The sequence below is a fragment of the Tetrao urogallus genome (genome assembly GCF_951394365.1).
Source record: "Tetrao urogallus genome assembly, chromosome: 4".
Taxonomy (NCBI): domain Eukaryota; kingdom Metazoa; phylum Chordata; class Aves; order Galliformes; family Phasianidae; genus Tetrao; species Tetrao urogallus.
The window spans coordinates 20,751,374-20,772,555 of record NC_136817.1 but is presented as its reverse complement, the minus strand read 5'-3'; the positions used below and the strand labels follow the sequence as shown (position 1 = coordinate 20,772,555).

Below are 21,182 nucleotides of genomic sequence, written 5' to 3'. Positions count from 1 at the left end.
GTCTGTTCAATTCCCCTTGTGTGGCTTATTGGCTTCCTCTAATGCTTGCTGTTTTAGCACCTTTGCGGACTACCTGCAAGTTTGAGAGGGTCAAATTAATAAGGGCGTGTTTTGTAGTTTTAGATGCTCTGTTCTTTTTGATTCATCTTTGACTGAGAGAACTTACTGCTTCTGGCATCGCAAGCATTTGGTGGAAAGTGCTCAAGATCATTCTAAAGGTTTTTTAATAACATATTAAGGAAGCTTCCCTATATATATATATGTAAATTTTTATTTATTTATTTATTTTGCTTCTGTCTAGAAATAAAGTGCAGATATGTAGCTGCTTTGACAGTCTAATTACATGCTACCCTGCAAAAACAACAGGAAATAAATCTGCAAGGAAAAATAAGGCAACTGTTAATAAATGCCTTTAATTGGAAATTAACATTTTTATTAATTGATGGTGACTGCTTCATTTCCTTTGCTCGGCCTGTGTAAAATAGTACCAAATTTCCAGTGTCCACTGGAAATCTACTGGAGCAATTACTTGAAATTCTTGAGTCTTCCAAATCTGACACAACTAAAAAATATCACTGTTTTTACTGCCAATATGTGGGGGTAAACCCTTCACAGCTTTTTGTTTATGTGTCAGAAGTTTACCACCTCCTCTTCCTTATTTGTTTCAGTATGTGTCTTTGTGCTTCCTGCTGCCCGTAGTTGAACTCAGAAGGGGATATTGCTGTAGGAGATAGATGTGCCTGGTTTAGCGGTATTTTTGTCCCAGGAAATCTTACGGAGGGGAAGTTTCCCTGTTATCACTGAATTTTTGTTGTTTGAGATTAACTGCATAAATTGTGGGTAACAGCTTAAAAGGATGTTTCTCGTTTTATTTCATAGAACAGTATTTAAAATAATTTAATGTTAAAATATTGTAGTATTTATTATAGGGCTAGGATAATCTTGTTACTTTGGAACCCAGCTGACAAGATTCTAAGAAGCGATGTGTGATTCTGCGAAGCGACTTGGTCAAGGCAGTGTGCTTTCAGTTAACTGAAAAGACAAAGTGGATCATCTCCTGTGGTCTCCTCCCTTCCTCTTTCTCAAACACCTTTATATGTTGCAAGACCAGTTTTATCTTTAACTCTTCAGTTCTATCTAGTTTACTGTTTTTAGAATTTCTAATTTAGCTGTTTATTTTCGCTTTGTTGTTAATCTCCACATAAGTTTCAAAAAATTGGTAAATGTGAGTAATTAAACTCGGCACCCAACCATGTAAATGAGCTCGAGCCTTTTTCATTAAAACTACTTTTAAACTTGATTTTACATTGTATACTTGAGAAGATGCCTAATCTCATCCTTGATAGTGGATAAAGCACCATGAAAGGCTGTTTGCTTTCCAGAATGTGATGATATGATTGTTTGCTGTTTGAGTTAGGGAGGAATATGATACCTATTTACTTATGCTTTGAAGTATACAACTGTAATGAGCAGTCATTTAAATGTACAACTTCTTTAATTGAATTCTGGAGCCTAAATGCTCGTACTTTGGAACATGCCCAAGCATCATGCTGAATTCAGAAATAAAGCTGAATATATAAAGTGGAATTTTGCTGTTACTCAGAGAGGAATTCCTTTGTTTACAAAATTGCTGTGGGAAGTGATAAAATGTGCATAGGAGACTGCTATGTGAAAATATTTGGCAGAGTTGTGTGAGTATGGATGAGGAGGGAAGGACTGTAGAACTACAGACGACAAACTATGTTTAAAATGACATTTGAAAAAAAAATATTCGGAATGAATAATATGTTTTGCAAACAATTTGTAGTTGATCATGAATCAAAGCTGCAAGGTTCTGCAAGAACTGAAAGGCTTGTTATGTGAGTTTTAGCAAGAGAAATACAGGCAGGCAAAAACTGTATTTTGCTTATTGCCAGATATGTTTTGAAATGAGGAGAGGACTCTGCAATGTCTATTAAGTAGCCGTCTTTCTGCTTCAAAGAATTATTTGTTGCAAGGCAATATAATGATGTTATAATGGGATCTATGTGCCAAGTCAGTGAGGTTTGGGGTGGGAGTGGGAGGCACAGCTGGCACAATACACTGAGATTTGCGTGTGTCCATATTTACACACAAAATTATCTCACCACTGTTTGTGAATGTGGTGGATGACAGGTTGGCCATGAGCCAGCAGTGTGCCCTTGTAGCCAAAAAGGCCAATGGCTTACTGGGGTGCATTAAAAAGAGCGTGTCCAGCAGGTCGAGGGAGGTGATCCTCCCCCTCTACTCTGCCCTGGTGAGGCCTCATCTGGAGTACTGCGTCCAGTTCTGGGCTCCCCAGTACAAAAAAGACAAGGATCTCTTGGAAAGAGTCCAGCGGAGGGCCACAAAGATGGTGAAGGGCCTGGAGCATCTCTCCTATGAGGAAAGGCTGAGTGAACTGGGTCTGTTCAGCCTTGGGAAGAGAAGACTGAGAGGGGACCTGATCCAGGTCTATAAATATCTAAGGTGTGGGGGGCAGAATGGCGAGGCCAGGCTGTTCTCAGTGGTGAGTGGAGACAGGACAAGGGGAAACGGCTGGAAACTGCAGCATAGGAAGTTCCGCACAAACATGCGCAAGAACTTCTTTACAGTGAGGTGACGGAGCACTGGAACAGGCTGCCCAGGGAGGTGGTGGAGTCTCCTTCTCTGGAGATGTTCAAGACCTGCCTGGATGCCTACCTGTGCGACCTGGTGTAGGGAACCTGCTTTGGCAGGGGGGTTGGACTCGATGGTCTCTGGAGGTCCCTTCCAACCCCTACAATTCTGTGATTCTGCGATTCTGTGAATGCTGTGAGATGAGAAGCTGAGCTGCACGCTACTTCTGCTACAAGAAGGGCTGATGAGGTGGTGCAGGTTGTGTTAAATTTTTACTTTTGGAAAGCTTGAGGCATCTGTAGTTTAGCCTGGAGGTAAAGTTACTCGGTCTTTCTAACTGGCAGTGAGCATGAGTTCTCTGTGTTTATCATTCAGCACAATTTGCTCTCAGCAAAGCCTCAATGTGAATTTCTTTTCATGCTGCCCCTTCCAGTTTTGCAGGAGAAAGTGTTCATATGGATGTTTTTGTATCTTTACTATTCTGAAATTCTTAGGAGCCTAGTAACTCCTGAGCCTGCAAAGAGAGGGGCTGGACTTAACAAACAAGCAAAGAAAAAGAATTTCTTCCCATCACAGTATGCTGGGTCACTGATATGAGACTGCTGAAAAGCAAAGCCATTTACAGTATGTTACACTGTGCTGATGAATCATAGCTGCTGTTCAGCTGTCTCTCCGTGACAATTAGATTTAGGTGCTGGAAAAATCTCACTGTTCAGTAAAAGGAGGACCTGAAATAGTGATTTATATGTTAGGACAATTTTATGTTATTATTGAAGATGTTAAACACTGTCAAGGATTCGTTTTTAAGATTTCAGAAGTATGAATTGCAACTTCTAGTCTAATGTAACAGGACGTCAAATTTTATTGTTTTTTAAAAATTACCTGCTTGAAATGACTTATTTGGGTAACAAAGTGATTAATCTTCTCAGTCGCCATAAATGTCAGCTGCAGGATTAAAGGATCTAAATGGTCATGGTTTCAAACCTAAAGTTCCATGTACTTCAAGCCTTCCGTTAAGAGGCAGTGGGAGGGTAGATGGATCAACCACTTCTGAGTTTCCACTACCTATGCCTTGTCAGTGAGCTGGTTTTGACTGTCCGGTAGGCAAAGATTCTCACCAGAACTGCATTAGCCTGCTGTGTGGATTATTTACAAGCAGGTATGAAATGACAAACAAATGACTTTGCATTCTCCCAGTGAGCGAATTAATCACCATTCAGTGACATGGCAGTGCCATCTTTGAAAATCCAAGGCAGCTATCAGAATTAGAGTTCTGCGTTGTAAGCTGAGTGTCCTCACTATGATTCTGTCAGACTCTTCCGTTACGCTAAAACACAAGCCACCTGCAGCATCCTCTTCCTTTGAGCAGGCAACTTTTGTGAGAAGCATACTGTTGCCAGCATGTGCTCAGTAATTCTGTGGCCTTGAGCTAAGCACATAACCTTCTGCCAGCGGTGCTTTTTTTTCCTTTCCTCTCTGTAATACAGGTATAATAACACTTGCCCACCTCACAGACGTGTTGGGAAGATTAATTAGTTTATGTTTGCAAAACGCTTTGAAGATGAAAAGCGCTGTAAGTGCTAAGTAATATTATCATCTTACATTGCTGTACTAGTTACTTCTTAAAGCAACAATAAGAAGTTAATTGGTTTTCAGGTTCCAGGTGATAAGGATCTGTTGACTTTTAAAGTTATTCTCTTAGCTGCAGAGTGGTAGTGAGGAAAACATTTCACTTTCATTTGATTAAGAGTATATTTAGCTCCTGCTCAGTGATGCACGTGCTTGCTCTAAGGTTTTCATCTAGTTGAAATTGGCCCCTGGAGGGTCATGGTCTGTACACGAGCTATGGATCTGGAGACAAAGGGCAATTGTGGTTCTCTAGGGAAAAATCAACCTTGGTTATTGGCAGTATGCTGCCTGATCAGGCATTTCTGCATGGCCTTGGTCCACAGAGTGAAAGCCTTGTCCTGTACCAGACCAATTGCAAAAGAAGGGAATGAAGTTCTTGGTCATAATGATTAGAGATCTTGAAGGTGAGCAAAGCCCCCAAAGACTTTTGGCTTTATGGAATGGAAGACATTCTGGAAGGTCTGTGATTGCCCATACAGCTTCATGGAGCGAGATGTGTACGCTGCTCCTGTTCGTAATAAGTATCTGACTGGAGGATGAGGGAGATATGTGAGTTGCACACGTGGCTGTGAAAGATGGCTGCAGTGTGTCAATGTCCATTGAGAGAAGAAAGCATGCATTTGGAGACAAGGAGTCCTGCTTGCTGATTTAGGATCAAGAGTCAGGGCTCCAGGCCAGCTTGTGAGGGTTACTTGTTCCATCACTAGCAAACAGAAGTGGGAGGAGAGACAGAGAAGTGAAACAGGAATAATTCCTTAGTCTGATTATAGTTTTTGAAAGTAGTCTAAATTGTCACTGCTTACTGGCTTGAGAGGCAGTGCTTAGTGTTACTTAACTTATCGAAGCCAAAAGAGAAAATGGAAGAGCCATCAGATCAGATTAGTCTCATGTTTATGTTTGCACTTTTTTATTTGCCATGCCATAGATATGTTTGAGTCATAAACCCTTTCTTCAGTTTAATGGGCTTTCTGCTAGACAGACTAAATTAAGCCTACATTGCATTACATCTGAATGTGAGCTTCGCTGTGGATATGTGAAGGGAGGTGTGCACGAGAGAGGGAAGAACAAGGTTTTTCTGTGGAATCCTTGGGTTTTATCCAAGTTTTAGTTACTGGCATTTTTTGTGCTTACCTACAGTGATCTGAGAGCCTCATTCTGTTTATGCACTGTGGAAGAGACTCCTGTGAATGTGGGGTATTTATTTTTTATTCGGCAAATAGAAATGTATGGGGCTGTTCTGAATATGATCTTTTTCTTTCTTTACACCAGTTCAGAGCCTGTTGAAATGACTAAATTTTTTGCTATGGCACAATGTATCCCTTTCTCTGTTCACCGTCTTGTGGTGGCAGATGTGCCTTTCCTCCTGCAGAATTAGTGTGTGGAGTTCTCCCTCCACATCCAAAGGGATACGATTGAGCCTGGGCTGTATTCTGCACGCTTCTTTCCCTGCTGCCTCCTTCCTTCTCACCTTCCTTCCCCATTCAGAGCCATATGTCATGTCATTAGCATCCTACTGACCTTAATGTGGCAGTTCATACCTGTCAGATCTGTGGTTTTAGGCTCTCTGCAGACTGCATATCCATCATCTCTGCATTGCTTACCCTCGGGTCATATTTTCTTCACATCTATCAAATTTAGGCTTTATTTGTATTTTGTAATAAATGGATGCTTAGATGTTGATGATTTGCAGTTTGATCCAAACTTTAAGATAGAGGCCTGAAATATCTATACTGTCATTCTGTTCATGATCAAGACTTTGCACTCCTTGCTACTCATGGAGTTACATTTCTATTTTAAATCCACAGAATCTTCTTTTTTCCCTTGCCACCCACGTTTTGGACAGACACGCTAGTTTCCCTAATTTAAATTGTATCTTATTTCATCATATTCAGAAAATCAGATTTTTTTTATCTGAAATCCAAGAATTTGGAACTGTAATGTTTGAATTATTAATTCACTTACTGAAACACGACTGCTTATGCTGCAGCTTGAAGCTTTGAATTGTGCAATTGTAAAATTATCTGCAATTGACTTTAATCTTAATCTGTGATACCTTCAGAAGTACTTGATAAACAGTCCTTTATCCTTATACTAGATTAAGAAGTGCTTATGTTCTCATCTGTGGATTAGTACTGAGGATCCTCCCACCATCTCCAAGCCTGCCAGGGAAAAAACAGAGTGCCTTGTACCATGCCAAAGAGTCTGCACATTTCAATCCTAAATTGAAAAACTAGTGGCAGGAAGATATTTGGTACCATTTACATTTATTCTGTTCCATCTCTTGAAATACAAATTTCCAAGACCAGTGTTAAAAACCTGTGTTTCCTTACATTTTTATAGCTTAGTGCTGCTGTGATGAATACATGGTTAATCTGATTATAAGGTTTGATATACTTTAGCTCCCTCCAGGCATTGAAAGTGGGTCTTTTTTGTTTCTTTTTTTTTTCCTCCCAGACTATATTTGGGTTTTGTATCTTTTCCCATAAAATTCTTCTACCTGAAGTTGCGCAAGTGCAACTTGGAGAGCTCTGTGTCACTGCTGCTAACTCTCAAGAGTCGCTGCAAGTTTGGCTTAGTTCCCCACCTGCTTTTGAAAGTCCATAAAGAATGGGAGAGCTGTATGGTTTAAGTTTGCTTAGACAATATATGGCTTCATGCTGTTTGGTTTTGTGTAGTTTACTGAACGTATTCAGAAGCAGCTTTCTTTCAAATAAGTCTTACAGTTCCACTTGAACTCAGATAAGGGCAAGAAAAGGTGGTAAGGGTGGAAAGGAGAGTGGAGCAGAAAGATCAAGAAACAGGTTAGGAAGTGACGAGGAAGGAGGTTGTGATGAGTGATGAGAAAAATGCAGAATTTATTGACAGGGTAAAACCACGAGGTAGTGGATTAGAGTGGTCTAAGTTTCATAGATAACTTTCACAAAACCAGAAAAGAAAATCAAGACGAAGTAATTAAAAAAAAATCAGAAAGAAAATATTTATTAACACAGGCTAAGTGTGTTACTTGTCAGTCTTCACTTTGGTTGCTTGGATCCTGACACACAGAATTCAGCAAGTATAGCTTTGGAACTTTCAGTTTAGTGAATGTACTGTGTAGTTTGTGCAGCAGAATGGATGGTATCACATCTATTACTCGTTCTCTCTTTTCTGTAATTGTATTCTACCTGCCTAATACTCTGAATTCTAAAGGCAGCATTTGTACGCTTCTTATCAGAAGTTTATAAAGCATGCAGGGCCTCTATCTTTTGCCAGTTCCTTTTCTAAAATCTTCATCCTTTCATTTCTAGCAAATTTGTTCTCTTATCCATTTGCTTCCAATTTAATGCCCTTCCTCTCAATATCTTTCCTTGGAAAGCACTGCCTTAGAAAGCCTGACGTGCTGTCTTTGCCACCAGTAAATGGAGAAGAAAATAAACATATTTTATTTACAACAAATAACACATTTTTTTTCCTTGAGAAACCAATCAGAATTGACATTTAGAGGTAGATAATGTTTCACATCTTTTGGGATCACTTGGGATTCTTGTCAAAGCAGTGCAGCTCTGCTTTGAGCTTCTACGAAAATGGCATCCTCTCAGTGCTCCAGAGTGACTATCTCGTCACCTGAGAACAGAAGGGATGATTCTGCTGTTTATCATTCCACACAAAGAAACTCCTTTCACCATCTTTTACTCACACATGATTGAATGCTTTATTTTTTCAGGTATTGGTAAAGAGACCGGCCCAGCCAGCTTGCAGTTACCAGAGCTATTCTTTCATGGTTGTCATGTACGTGATTTAGGAAGGCTACTGTGGAATCAGTAGAATGGGTCTCCTGGTTTTACAGAAGTGATGCAGCATTTCAAAGGCGTGGTGTAACCGCGTTCTGGTTCTTGCTCTGCAGAGAGTAATCAGAAGTTCTGTGGATCAGCTCCAGGCAAGGAGCTGCAAATAAAAGACGTGCCCATTGCGTGTATTAGCTAAGCAAAAGGATACAAAAGTAATTCCCAGTATTAAAATAGCAGAAAACTGTGTGGTCCTTGCAGCAACGATTTTGACATCATTTCTGTTCATATGCTGTTTCAGTGATAAGCACTGGACCTGCATGCTCTAGTCTGCAGAGAAAAAATAAAAAAAAAAGAGAAGCTCTTTTCCAGGTTTTCTTTCTGAATAAATTATGTTCGTCTTCTTTTAGTTTAAAAAAAAAAAAATAGAAAAAAATCAGAATTAAGTACAGGAACAAAGAAATATAGAGAAGAATAGAAATGAGAAGATTGGTTCTCCTGAGGACTGTGATCACATCTTGTTTTTCATCTCTCTTGCCTTAGTTGTTCCACAATTTGTTTTTCTAAATTTAGTATTTTCCTGTAATGCATTACCACAGAGTGATTACAGGCAAAATGCATTTGAGAATGATTTCTGAACTGCATGGAGGTGTTGTGGGCAGACAGAAGGCAAGATACAAAGGAAAAATGCTGCCAAGTCTTAAGACTGGAGCAGGGACTGGCAAGCAATGTAGGACATAGATACAACAGAAAAGGAATGAAACTTTATTGGAACATTAAGAAAGAGCAGACCAAATACAGCACAAGGTTGAGCATGCACATGGTTGGGTTTGAAATTTCTACCATTCTGGTTTTATCTCTACTCTGTGATGGCAAAACTGAAGGCAGCAAAGGTGCTCACACTACAGTTTATCTGACTTGAAAGAGGAGTGTGCCTGTGTATATTTTATTGCTAACCTCACTGATGTTTTCTAGGAGGCTTTTTAGTTTAGGAGTGTCTTTCCCTTGTTCCCAAAATTATCTGTAGTTGCTGAACCTGGCTCAGAGACTTTGCAGTAGTTAATGGATTACGAAGGTCAGTGGTGATGTCTGAAGGTGCAAATTCTCTGCTGGTTATTTTTTTTCCTGGTTCATCTGTTAGTTTGTTTTTCCATTTTTGTGGTTTGTCATTTTAGGGGGATATTTCTGCTTTAGAACAGATCCAGTTTAAAGCAAAGATTGGCAGCTGAGAAGCCACAGAACCTTTTTGTGTTTTGTTCAGTAGTCCTCTCCCAAAACCATTTTCCACAATAACGTGTCCAACTTGAAGCTTCAATTACTGTAGGCACCTTTAAATAACATCTCCAATTTAGGCCACTGAAACCAATATTGCAGGAGAGCAAGTAGAGCAGGTTGCCATTTAATTTCAGCTGTGAAATCCCGACTTAGTAAAAGAACGTGTAACTTTTGCATACGTTGCACTTATGTATGCACTAGGCGGTGTTAAGGATCTACGATACCGGCCACAATAGGGCCAGGGCCAAATCACTGGACATGCACACCAATATGGTGAACAGCAAAATGGTGTTTATTACAAGTGAACTCTAGCTTATATACGCCTATATGCTTTGTCTACACCCAAAAAGCATGCGTCATACATCCATCACTATTTGCTTTAAAAATTGTTGTTCTAGACAAATACAAATACAACAAAAATACTATCTGGCAGAGAAATTTATGTGTATGTGTGTTAAAATTACGGCCTGATATGAATTTAACATGGTTAGAGATGCACCAATCATTCAGGTGAGTTTGCAGCTGGCAGATACCATGTTGTTAACAGTGATTGCTGTACAAGCTGAAAGGTATCTTCAAGTTGTGGTGTTGATTTGTTCATCTGGACATGTGGATGGTGTCAGCATTCGTTCCTTACACTAACTGTAAATTTATATTCCTAGCCAAGGGAAATGGCAATATCTAATGGTGGAGTGATAATAACATTGTTATCAGTTTTTAAAGCCAAACATCACTCTGAATGGCCCCCAAGCTCCAGAGTTGTCTCCAAAACAAGTTTCATTGAAACATCATGTCTAATTTTTTTTTTTTTTTTCCATTTTACACTTCATACTACTTGTAAAGGAAGAAAAAAAAAAAAAGGAAAAAAGCCCTCAAAGCTTTATTCGTATCTATTTACTCTTTCTTCTACATTTTCTTCTCTGAAATTAGTTCATTACAAATTCTCCAAGTTGCTTTTAAGTCATTATGAAATGCTGAGGCACCTATTGTCAGTGGGAGAATTTACAAATGTGTGTATAGTATAAGAAACTGATGATTAAATCCCTCACGTTGAAGTCTTCCTGGAAAGGTTAATTAGAAATGTTAAGAACACAGGAGGGAGAACATCCTGTCTTCATACTCTTTTTTCCACTGAGCCCCTACAAATTTCTTTTCAGTTTTTTTGGTAGCATTGTTCCCTAGCAGGTAAAAGCCCCTGTTCCAGTCTGCAGCCCATTAATTCTGTGCCCCAGCCTCGTTCAGCATCTCCTGGATCCTGAAAATTTCAGGGAATCTTAAGAGGATGTAAAATCTTTGCATTACATATGTATGATTTCCTTTGGGACATAAATTCCTACACAAATACATATTTTTTCCACGTCAACTTTGTTTTTCATTTGTGTAGGCAACTTATATAGTGTGCAATCCTCTTAGTGAAGCTTTTAGGAAAGCTTTAATTCAGGAGATGATTGAGCCTGATGTTTCTAAAGCTGTTACAGCATTTCTGGGGAATGCTGTACAACTCCAGTGTAGTGAAAGAGCTTTAAAGTATTGAATGTGATGAGAGAGTAGTAAACAACCCCTTTTCTGCATCCAGAATTGCGCTGGAGCTTTGCTTTGGCCCTGTAACATTCGGTTTTGGTTCTCATGTCATTCCAAAGAGGGGTGAAAAAACAGAAAGGAGGTGAAAGCAGGCTGTTGTAAAAAATAAAACTCATAAGCAGTGGATAGGTGGTCCATTGTGCCTGGAAGAACTGAGCCTGAGAAAGTCACTGTGGGTTTTCATGTGGAGTGCCTGAAGGAGTTTCTCTTAGAAATTAATATTAGTTTGCTTAAGAGCATAAAAATAGTCATTAAAATAGGAAATAAAAGTAAAAGGGCTCAGTAGTCTCTTCAAAACACAGTGTCTGCCAGGGTGGCTGATGCTGGGTGTGCAGGGCAATGCTCTGCAGAGCTGGGTGCTGCTGTGGCTGACCTCCATTGCCCTTGGAGCTGGCTACAAGCACAATCCTGCTGTAGCCCCCAGCTCAGCCTGGGAGATATCAGGTCCATAGGTGTATCACGTAACCTCATAGCCTGGAGGTCAGCAGCTGCTTGATTACTGACTCAAGCAGTCTTGTTGTCAGTGGGGGCCACCTCTTTCTATTTTGCTTCCTTTAACACTGTTTTTAGGACAAACCCAGGGCTGCATCTGCAACAGTGGGTGCTCACACACCTGCATATTGGCTTCTCCTGTCTTTGGTTCATCTGCAGAGATGCTGGAATAACAGATTCCTGTAATAACGTATCCCACACATAACACCAGAGGCCAGGCTGTCATCCCTACCTTAAATTTGCCAAAACACTGACAAAAAAAGATATGTTGTAGGCCCTTCCTTTTGTTCTGCTCTGCCTGCTGCTACAGCTGGGCAGTTTGTTTGGCCTGTTTACTTCCCTTCTTAGTTTCGTCTCTCACAAAACCTGAGCGTTCATGTGGCCTGACTGTTTTTAAATGGCAAGGTACAGCCACTCCACATATGGCATATTGCATGTGCTCTTTGTACAGTCTGGCTCTAGTCATAGATGTATCTTCTCCCTTTGTATTTGTTTAGATATGCACCTCCCCAGTGGCTTTTCTTCTCAAATCCTTATTTACAGCAGCAAATAACTTTAGTTAGCTTTGTACCTAATGGTAGTAACTGATTTTCATTATTTATGAAACTTGCTTACAGAATTCATTTATGGTTCTGACTGCAGAGTCAGTGACACTTAGTGACCACTTCGTGTGACCACAGCAATAAAGTAATTAATTGGATCACTTAATGTCTTGCCTATTGACGTGCTTAAACTCTTAATATTTCAGGAATTAATTACACTTTTATATTTTTTCTATTAGTTTTTATTTGAGGGGAGTCTGGTTTTGCTGTATGATAAGCTTTAACAGTGTTACAAACACATATTCTCATGTATTTATAAATGACTAATTTTGGAGCACTTAGGATGCCTATCAGATACAAAAATTGAGCATGTATTCTGATTTGTTCCCAGAGCTATCAGAAAACTGTGAGCCAGAATGGAAAAGCATTATGGGTGCTGGCATGCAAATGAGCTTTGCAAAGTGTCTATATATCATACAGTGTCTTAAATCTACAGACATAAAAGCAGGATGAAGACACAGCCGTTAAAAAGGCAGTCATTTTTGAGTGTCACATAACTTAGACACTTCTAAGTTACTGCAGTGTCATGAGTTTATCGCACCTAATTTATTAATACAATCATTTGGGATTCGCTTATGTTTCTTGCTCTGCCCCAAAACAGAGGCTTGAAAGTCTGCTTAAAATGTGCAGGCTCTGCTTCAGCAGTAAAAGCCTGAATTCAGTGACAGAAAATGCCATCTTACCACAGGGCTGCAGGTAATGGGAGGCAGCATTCCTGTTTGTTTATATTTGTGCATTAAAGGAGAGCAGAGAGCTCCATGGGGGTTGTGCTCCCATTTAATTTTTCCAGTGCCACACTAGGTGAAGTCTGTACAGGAAATATCCTGTTGCGTAGGCCTCTTTAGTCAGGACAACAAAGGCAATTCTGACAAATACCTTCAACTGCTTCACACTTCAAAAAAGTAAGAAGAAAAAAAAAAAAAAAAGGAAAGAAAAGCTTGCCATTTACTTCTGATCCTTCCATGTGCCAAATTAGCTTCTCTCCATTTGCAGGTTCTGTTACGTTTCTTTCCTACATGAGAACACTTTTGATGTGTTGAAGCAGTTACCAAAGTAGTACTAAGGTTCTCAGAAGGGAAAGGGGCACTGCTGAGAGCTGGAGACAGAGGGAATCACTTGATTGTAGTACCTACAGAGTTTTGACAAAACAGCTTATGTGATGCCTGAGAAAATAAGACACATAAAGAGTTTTTACTTCTAACTTCTTAATTTATTATTTATTTTTTTTTTAAATTCTCACCATCTGTTATCTTTTTTTCCCCTAATCAGGACAGAATTTTACCCTAAGGCAGTTAGGAGTTTGTGAACCAGCAACTCGTCGAGGACTGGCATTTTGTGCGGAAATGGGGCTCCCCCACAGAGGTTACTCTATCAGTGCAGGGTCAGATGCTGATACTGAAAATGAAGGAGTGATGTCTCCAGAGCATGCCATGAGACTTTGGGGCAGGGGGGTCAAGTCAGGGCGCAGCTCCTGTCTGTCAAGTCGTTCCAACTCAGCCCTCACTCTGACTGATACCGAACACGAGAACAAGTCCGACAGTGAAAATGGTAAGTTCTTACACATTTGCACGTATATAAATCAATGTTTTATTTGCTGTCATGGTTGGCACTCAATCATTTCAAGTCATTAAAAGTTCAAGGAATGGCCTTGAATTATTTATCTACTTTTTTTTTCCTCTCCTTCCCAGAAAAGTCAATATTCACTATCAGTCCTAACTAATAAAAGCTTTGGGCTTGATGTTTTGGCTGTAATTTTGGAAGAGTTTCATCACAAAAAAAGATTAGCTCTGTTTTATCTTGGGCCATTTCACCTGTTACCCTTTGGGAAGCAGCAAAGTAAGTGGTGATAAAGTTGATCCCTGAGGCCAGCTTGCAATCAAAGGTTTCATTGTAAACTCCTCTTTTAAGACATCTCAGAGAAGTTGCAGAATCTTAGAACGGATGAATGAACACAAAGAATGGCTTATTAACAGGACTCGTGATTGGAAAACAAATTTGATCGTGCTTTAAACTTACTAGCTTATGAGAGCAATTGGAATTGTGGTGAAGATGGACGTGTGGCCTTTGTGCCTAGGGGACTAGATTATTGTGCAATTAAAATCTGCAAATAAATCTAAACAGCAGCTTTGCAGGATGTGGGGTATGACCATTGTATATTAAGGCTTAGCTTTTTAAATGAAAGGAGGTTAATGCAATTGACTTGATTCACTTTTAAAGCTTTGCGAAATCTTTTACTTCAACTCGAGGTTATGAACAGAACCTGATGTGATGTTAAATGCTAAGTGCACAAATCTTAGAAAACATTTTATCTTTAACTTCTTTTTGTTTGCAGAAGATTTTCAGCTTCACTAGAATACGCTTTTTCTATTAACTTCATGACTTCCTATATGACAGATTCTAAGATGAATAAAGAAAAATGAGTAAAAATGAAAATTAGAACAAAGGCTGTTGCCTAGATGTCTAAACTTCATTTTATTAATTTATTAAATGTGGCTGCTCAGCTGTACCAAAACTGGAGCAATTTTATTTCAACCCTCTGGCATTAGCTTTAAAACATTGTGGTAAATGGCAGCATGAGTGTTGTGACACTTAGAAAGAAAGACACCACTTTTATTTTAAACTGCAAGCAATAATGTTTTGTCCTACTTATTTATTGTTTCAACTTCAGTTTGAGAATGCAGAGCCATAGCTGTTGTTGCCATTGCCTTTCCCTGCCTTGGTGACTGGTTCTAGTTGAAGACACCTGTGCATGACATCCACCTCAAAGGGGATTTTGCTTTTTGTGTTGGAATTAGTGCTACCTGAGGAGGCAGCTGTCCATGTTCAAAACAGCTTTGTCTCAAGCTTAGGAAGTTTATTATGGGCAGGAAGCAGGCTTTGAAGGGGGAGGATAGGAGTACATGCTTAACTCCTTTTGGCAGTGGAGATTCTTTTGAATTACTCCTGGTACTTTGGCTGCAAAGCAATCTAGAAAAAAAGTTGTTGAGCAGTCCTCTGATTTTTTTCTCTTGAAATCTGTGCTGAAAATCACTGCCTCGAGTCTTTCATAACACCCTATCTTAATGATTTTTTATGCATGTGTATATACACACAGTATCCTTAAGAGAGCTGTATCTATACCTTACCCAAGAGGGTCACTGCTTCAGCTTAGGTATACTTCATTAATAAACCTTAAATTAATAATTCTTATTAAAAAAATAAAAGGGCAAAAATGTTGTTACAAGAACCCCTCTTAGTGGAAAACGAGAGTTTTGTTTTATATTTTGTGTGAGAGAAATCTGTACGTGTTAGAAAAAGCACTGCTCTGCAGTGGTTAAAATCATGCAAAGTGTCTGATGTTTGATACAACTTCAAAGGAGAGTTTAGTCACTAAAAAGGATTACAGTTGATTTATTTATTGATAGGAAGGCCGGCAGTCCAGCTTAAGGAGGTACTAGGAGTGCTGTGAGGCTAATGAAATTTTGATGGCTTGAAAGTCCCCTAGGGCTATGAAACATGTATAACTCAGACTGTGTCACGGGTCCCCGTTTCACTGCAGATGTTATGGAAGTGGTGAAAAGCTTAATCTTCTCTGGTATTTTTCTCTGGATTTTGTTTCTACTGAACCTGGAAGTTTTGGCTCAGGAACAATTTTACAAACATAGTTGAAATCAGTATGTTAAATGCTCACAGTAGAATAAAAAATATAATTTAAAGGCAGGGAAGCAATACTGTCCTGGCAGGCACAGGTGCTCTAATATAAAGACCAAACTGCAGGTGCGAGTTTTCTTAATTTATGGCCTGAAGTTAATAGCTGCACTAGCATGTGGTTAAAATCTGACAGGTATGATAAAGCTTTGAATCCAAAACTACCATTGCAGCCAGTCTTCTCTGCTGTGTTTGAAAGATTCCTGATTGAATTTCAATTGAATTGTTTTACAGATAAACACATTTATGTGCGGTATATTTTACCTCTAAAGTAGGTAAGGAGCAACAGGTTATAATAAGCAAAACACAACGCCAGATCTTGCTTTCCTTGCCTGAAAGGTCTCAGGTCTTGAGTGATGCTGCTCTTGTCCAAGAAAGCAGCTCTCTGCTTTAAATAGTCTATTGCCATAAGCCATTCTGATTGGAGTTAATGGTACCATTCATGATGATAACTGTGACTTGTCCTATGGGTTTATGAAGTTAGGATTAACTATTTGCTGATTGCAATTATGGTTTCCTTTCTCATCAGTTAGGTAAGAACAGAAGCTTGGCATCAAAATACAATTTCTTTTCCTTCCTTTCAGTTTGTTGGGTATGTTTGCTCTTGGGAAATAGTTGTAGATTGCACCTCCCTCAGAAGGGCAAAACCCTAGGTTCTGCTGCATAATTACAATGAATGAGAGGAAACAATCTGTTGAAAATACTAACTTTTATTCCTGGAGGTCTCAAGTGTGTTTCTAAGATCCTACCAAAGCTGTCTGAGCTTTCGTGTGATAATGGCAGAATTAAAATTTTCTTGGGAAAAAAAAAAAAAAAAGGAAAAGAGTTGTAAATGGTTGTTGTATAGTTAATAAGTTAATATCCTAGTGAATGCCAGCAGATTTTGTATAGAAAACATCAGAACTGGTTTCCAAACATAGATTCTCACCACAGAGGTTCAGATTATTGCTTAGTGTAAATCATTCTGAAAAGAAATATTTTTCTTTGAGCTTGTTCAAGTTCCGTATATGACTCTTGGCTTCACGTTCAGGGAGATTTGTCATGTCAGCCTCTCCGAAGGAGGTCCTACATCTGTTAATCTGGGCAGCCTACCAGTGTCACATACAGCATGATGTATCAATTGGAGCACACCAAGCACTCATGTGCTTCTCAGTTTTCTTCCTTTTCATTGCAGTTCTCTTTGAGACAAAAGGAAACAAACAACAACAAAGAACATATTGTGAAAAAATGGATCAGTAAATGGATCAGCATGACAAGCATGCTTTTCTTTTTCAAAATGCTGCATCAAGAAATGTGTGGTATTTAGTTATTCTAGGAGCTGTGGCATTGAAATTCAAGCAGCCCATCTTTTACATGCAGCAGACTATGAGCAAGAAATTACAGTTAAGTTTCAGATAACCATTTTGTTTTAAAAGTCATTATATTTTTAAGGTATCTTGGAATTTGCATAGTTATTTGAATTATTTTTAAATCCATTAAACTGCTGTCTCTGACTTTGTGTCATCCAGAAGATGTTAGTCAAAACACAAAGGTTAATAGAGCTAGTTATTCCTGAAGTGCAGCTCTTTAGAAAATTGTGCTTTCGTTTAGTTTAGTTTTTTGTTGTTGGTGGTTTTGTTTTTTTTTAATACGTTGCATTTTTGTATTTGTGCAGTCGTGAAGCTCAGGCTATGACAATAGTTGTAACTTTTGAAAAGATTTTAGTCATTTCAGTCTTAAGCAGGTCCTTACTACTTTCTATCCCTTTCAAAGCAATATTGACCGTGTTTCTGAGAGTTAGACCCTGCAGATCAGTGTGTGCCACGTAGTTGACCATACTCACATCCACAAAGAGTAACTAGGTGTATGCTTGCGCTGGCACTGGTATGTGAAGGTTTGTTTTGTTGTTTAGTGAAAGTTTCGCACTGTTGGAAATTTGTTTAAATCCAAAAAAATAAAAAATAAAAAATAAAAATTGGAGGATATTAGGAAGTGATAAAAAGGAAAGAAAAAAAAAAAAGAAAGAAATGGAGAGTGGAGTATGAGATTGTGGCCTCAGGCAGTCGTTCTGAATTGGTTAGATAAATGATTTGAAACTTGGACCCATTTTTCACAGCTATTGAAAAGCAGATATTGCTAGCAGAATGTCCGTTGCTGAGGATTTCTGTGAAGAAAAATTTCCATCTGATCTGTAGCTTGGGCACCTGCCTGCTTCCTTTCTCCATCCTCAGCCAATTTCTGAAGACAACATTCTTGTGAATCTAATACTCTCTTGTCCTTCCAGAATGGTGAATTTCAGATCTCTGAAAACCAAGAAATACATTGGTAAGATACTTGTCAAGACATTTTAAATCTGTTCTCACTAAGGCAATACATGTATAACATGTACTTGAACTCTGCATTCTTAAATAATGCACATCTTTCAGGAAAGAGTTAGACGTTTTCACATGTTTAACAACCTTCTTTATGCAAAGGCAAATCTTGGAAGAGCTCTACTGAATAGGAGCTGCTTGCTACCTAGTAGGCAAACGCTGAAGCTAGTTATCAAAACCAGCCACATATCTGATGAATTGAATATTCATCTTACTGCCATACCACCATTTACAGCTTCTTCACTCCTTCCTACAGTATTCCATCTAGCAATTATCTACCCCTCATTAAGCGTGCCAATATCTCTTAAATCCTGCTTCACTGCTGAGAAATTTCATGGCTAGGAAATCCATCTGTTTTATTGTTGACAGAACTCAGCTCTGAAGTAATATTTAGTACCTAAACAAGAATATGCATTTTTCTTTGGTTACATGCACGTGGACAGAAATGCATATACAAAAGGAATCATCCCCAGTTTTCTGCAGTATTGTCGTACATTTTCTGCCTCTGTGCCAATATTTAGCTTGTTATATTATGGTTGCACATCTGTGGACATATTTCAGTAAATCTTCCAAGTGTTAACAGTTAATTCAATCGAGAATTACACTGATGATTCTTTTGGCTAGTGGTAGCCATAAGAGGGAACGGCTAGGCTGAACTTTTCCCATAACATTTTTGGATCTTCTGTATTTCAGAGGTAAAAGTGGATCCAAAGATCCATCCTAGTGAAGCTCATATTACGATTATATGATGGTATAGGACATCAGGACAAGTGATGACACTCTGCATACATCCAACAAAATCTGATGCACAGGAACTGTAGGCTTAACGGCGGCTTACAGTAATTAGACGGGTTCTGCAAAGCAAATGTAAAAGGGGAATTTCAAAGAATTCAGTCTTGGTTATCAAGACGATAAATTGTTCTAATGTTGAGAAATGTTGAAAGAGGTGTTTGAAGAGCATCTAGCATATCTCAGAATTTCTTAAGAGATCTGAATTTCAGGAGAAAAAAGAAAAAAAAAAACAACAAAAAAACACAGAAAATGGAGGCAAGGTCAGAATCCATAGGAGGATTTTACAAAGATACAAATGAAAGAGGCTACGAAGAGAGTGAGAGAGTAGGAGTTGTTCAGCTTGCAAAAGAGAAGATTCTGGGAAAACATCATTGCAGCCTTCCAGTTCTTGAGGGGGTCTATAGAAAAAATGGAGAGGGACTCTTTGTCAGTGGGAGTAGTAACAGGAAAAGAGGCTGTAAACAAAAAGAGGGGAATTTTAAATTAGTTGCAAGGAAGAAATACTTTACTTAGAGGGTGGTTAGGCATTGGCACGGGCTGCCCAGGGAAGCTGTGGATGCCCCGTACCTGGAACTGTTCAAGGCCAGGTTGGATGGGGCCCTGGGCAACGTGGTCTAGTGGAAGATGTCCATACAATGAGGTTGGAACTGGATGATCTTTAAGGTCCCTTCCAACTCAAACCATTCTATAGTTCCATGATTCAATTATAAGATATAATAGGCAATAAAGTGAAGATGCACTCCTTTTCTTGGCATTCATGTTTGTATACATCAAAGAGTTAATTTATTACTCAGCAATGCAGGAAGACTGGTAATATATTATTCATAAGCGTTCTTGTTTTTGTTTCAGCATTTGCTTGGAAAGTAACTGATCATGTTGTTGATATTTGTACCATTAAATAAAGGATTAGAGGTTACCTAAGTAAAAAAAATTGTCCTGCATGTATAAAGCACCTATAGCCTCTGGGCTTTTTATGACTCACGTCTGAGACATTGCTGAGGAGGATATGGTTCCAGAAGGCAAAAATAAAAAAAATAGAAAGGACAACTCCATAAAGGGAAAGGGAAAGGAGAAGAAACTGTTCTGAACAGTTAGCCAGGTAACATCGTACACGAAAGAGCTTTAGAAGTTTATGCTTTGTAACAATAAACATGTGTATGTGGAACTAAGTCTTGTCAGCTACTTGAGCACTTGATACTGATTCCCTTCTGTGGTAGTGTAAGCCCCTCCTTGGTAAAGGAGATTCTAGCATAATAGGTCTCTGACATTAGGAAGGCTTTTGACCTTGTCTCAGTCCTGACATACTCCTAAACAGAGGAACATGGTCATCTATTGCAAGATGAATGTAGAAATTATTGGAAAAATGCATGAAGAATAATTAATACTATTTCATGAGCTGGCAAGCTGAATCAAGTAGTGCTCCACATTCAGTGGCATAGATTTTCTTAATGGCTTGGATAATACAAACCGAACATTGTAACCTGGAAAAAAATCACTTAGTAGTACAGTGTGAAAGCTGGGGAAAATGATTCCATATGAAGAAATATAGTTCAGTAAATACTGGTGCTAAGACTTATGTTTACATGAGAATAATCAGTTATCAAAACGTGAAAGACACGTGGCTGGATCACTGTCATTCAAAAAATCATAGAATAATTCAGTTTAGAATGATATTTTAGGTCATATGGTCCAACCATCTGCTCAGAGCTGGACTAACATTAATTTAGATGATGTTGCTTGAGGCCTTATTCAGTTGAGTTTTGAAAATTTCCAAGAGAGATTTCTACATAATTTCTGGGCAATTGTTCCTGTGCTTTGCCAGCTTCTTTGTGATTTTTTTTTTTTTTCCTTTATATCTAATCAGAATTTTATTTGCTGTAGCTGTAACCGCTGCTCTAGGTCATGGAACACTGAAGTTATATTTCCACTTTTTACCTTCCCCAGATTGAACAAACACAGTGCTCTCAGCTTCTCGTTGGGTTGTATGGTTCATCACTCTGGTCACTTTTTTCAGCTTCTGCTGAAATCATGACAGTTTGTCAGTGTCATATGAATACTGGGAAGCCCAAAAGTGGATATTATATTCCAGATGTGGTCTTCAAGTTCTGAACAAATAGGAACTACTCACTTCCAAGAGTGTGCTGGCTGGTATTCTGAAGGCAGCCTGCCATGGGGTTAGTTGTTATTGTGGCAAGGGCACGCTACTGACTCCTGCTCAACTTCTTGTTTAGGTTGACACCCCAGGTCCTTTACTACAAAGCTGCTTTCCAGCAGATTCACAGCTAGTACTGTAAGATGAGGTTACTCTGTCTTTGGAATTCATGAGCTGCTTTCTGCCCACTCTCACAGCATGTTGAGATCCCTCTGAAAGGCAGTCTTGCCCTGCAGCATGT

At 39.0% G+C, this 21,182-nt stretch overlaps 1 protein-coding gene across 7 annotated transcripts in view; it reads left to right on the top strand.

Annotated features, from left to right (window-relative positions):
• The window catches only part of TENM3 (teneurin transmembrane protein 3), a gene marked incomplete at both ends in the record, with an annotated part of 305,029 nt that overhangs the window by 2,073 nt on the left and 281,774 nt on the right, over nucleotides 1-21,182 (top strand). For 5 of the 7 annotated variants that reach the window (XM_079534383.1, XM_079534382.1, XM_079534381.1 and 2 more), the window contains one exon: nucleotides 13,229-13,507. The exons of the other annotated variants lie outside the window; for them this stretch is intronic. In XM_079534383.1, coding sequence (XP_079390509.1) covers nucleotides 13,229-13,507 — 279 coding nt within the window. The remainder of the gene's footprint in view (nucleotides 1-13,228; nucleotides 13,508-21,182) is intronic. 7 annotated transcript variants of the gene reach the window in all.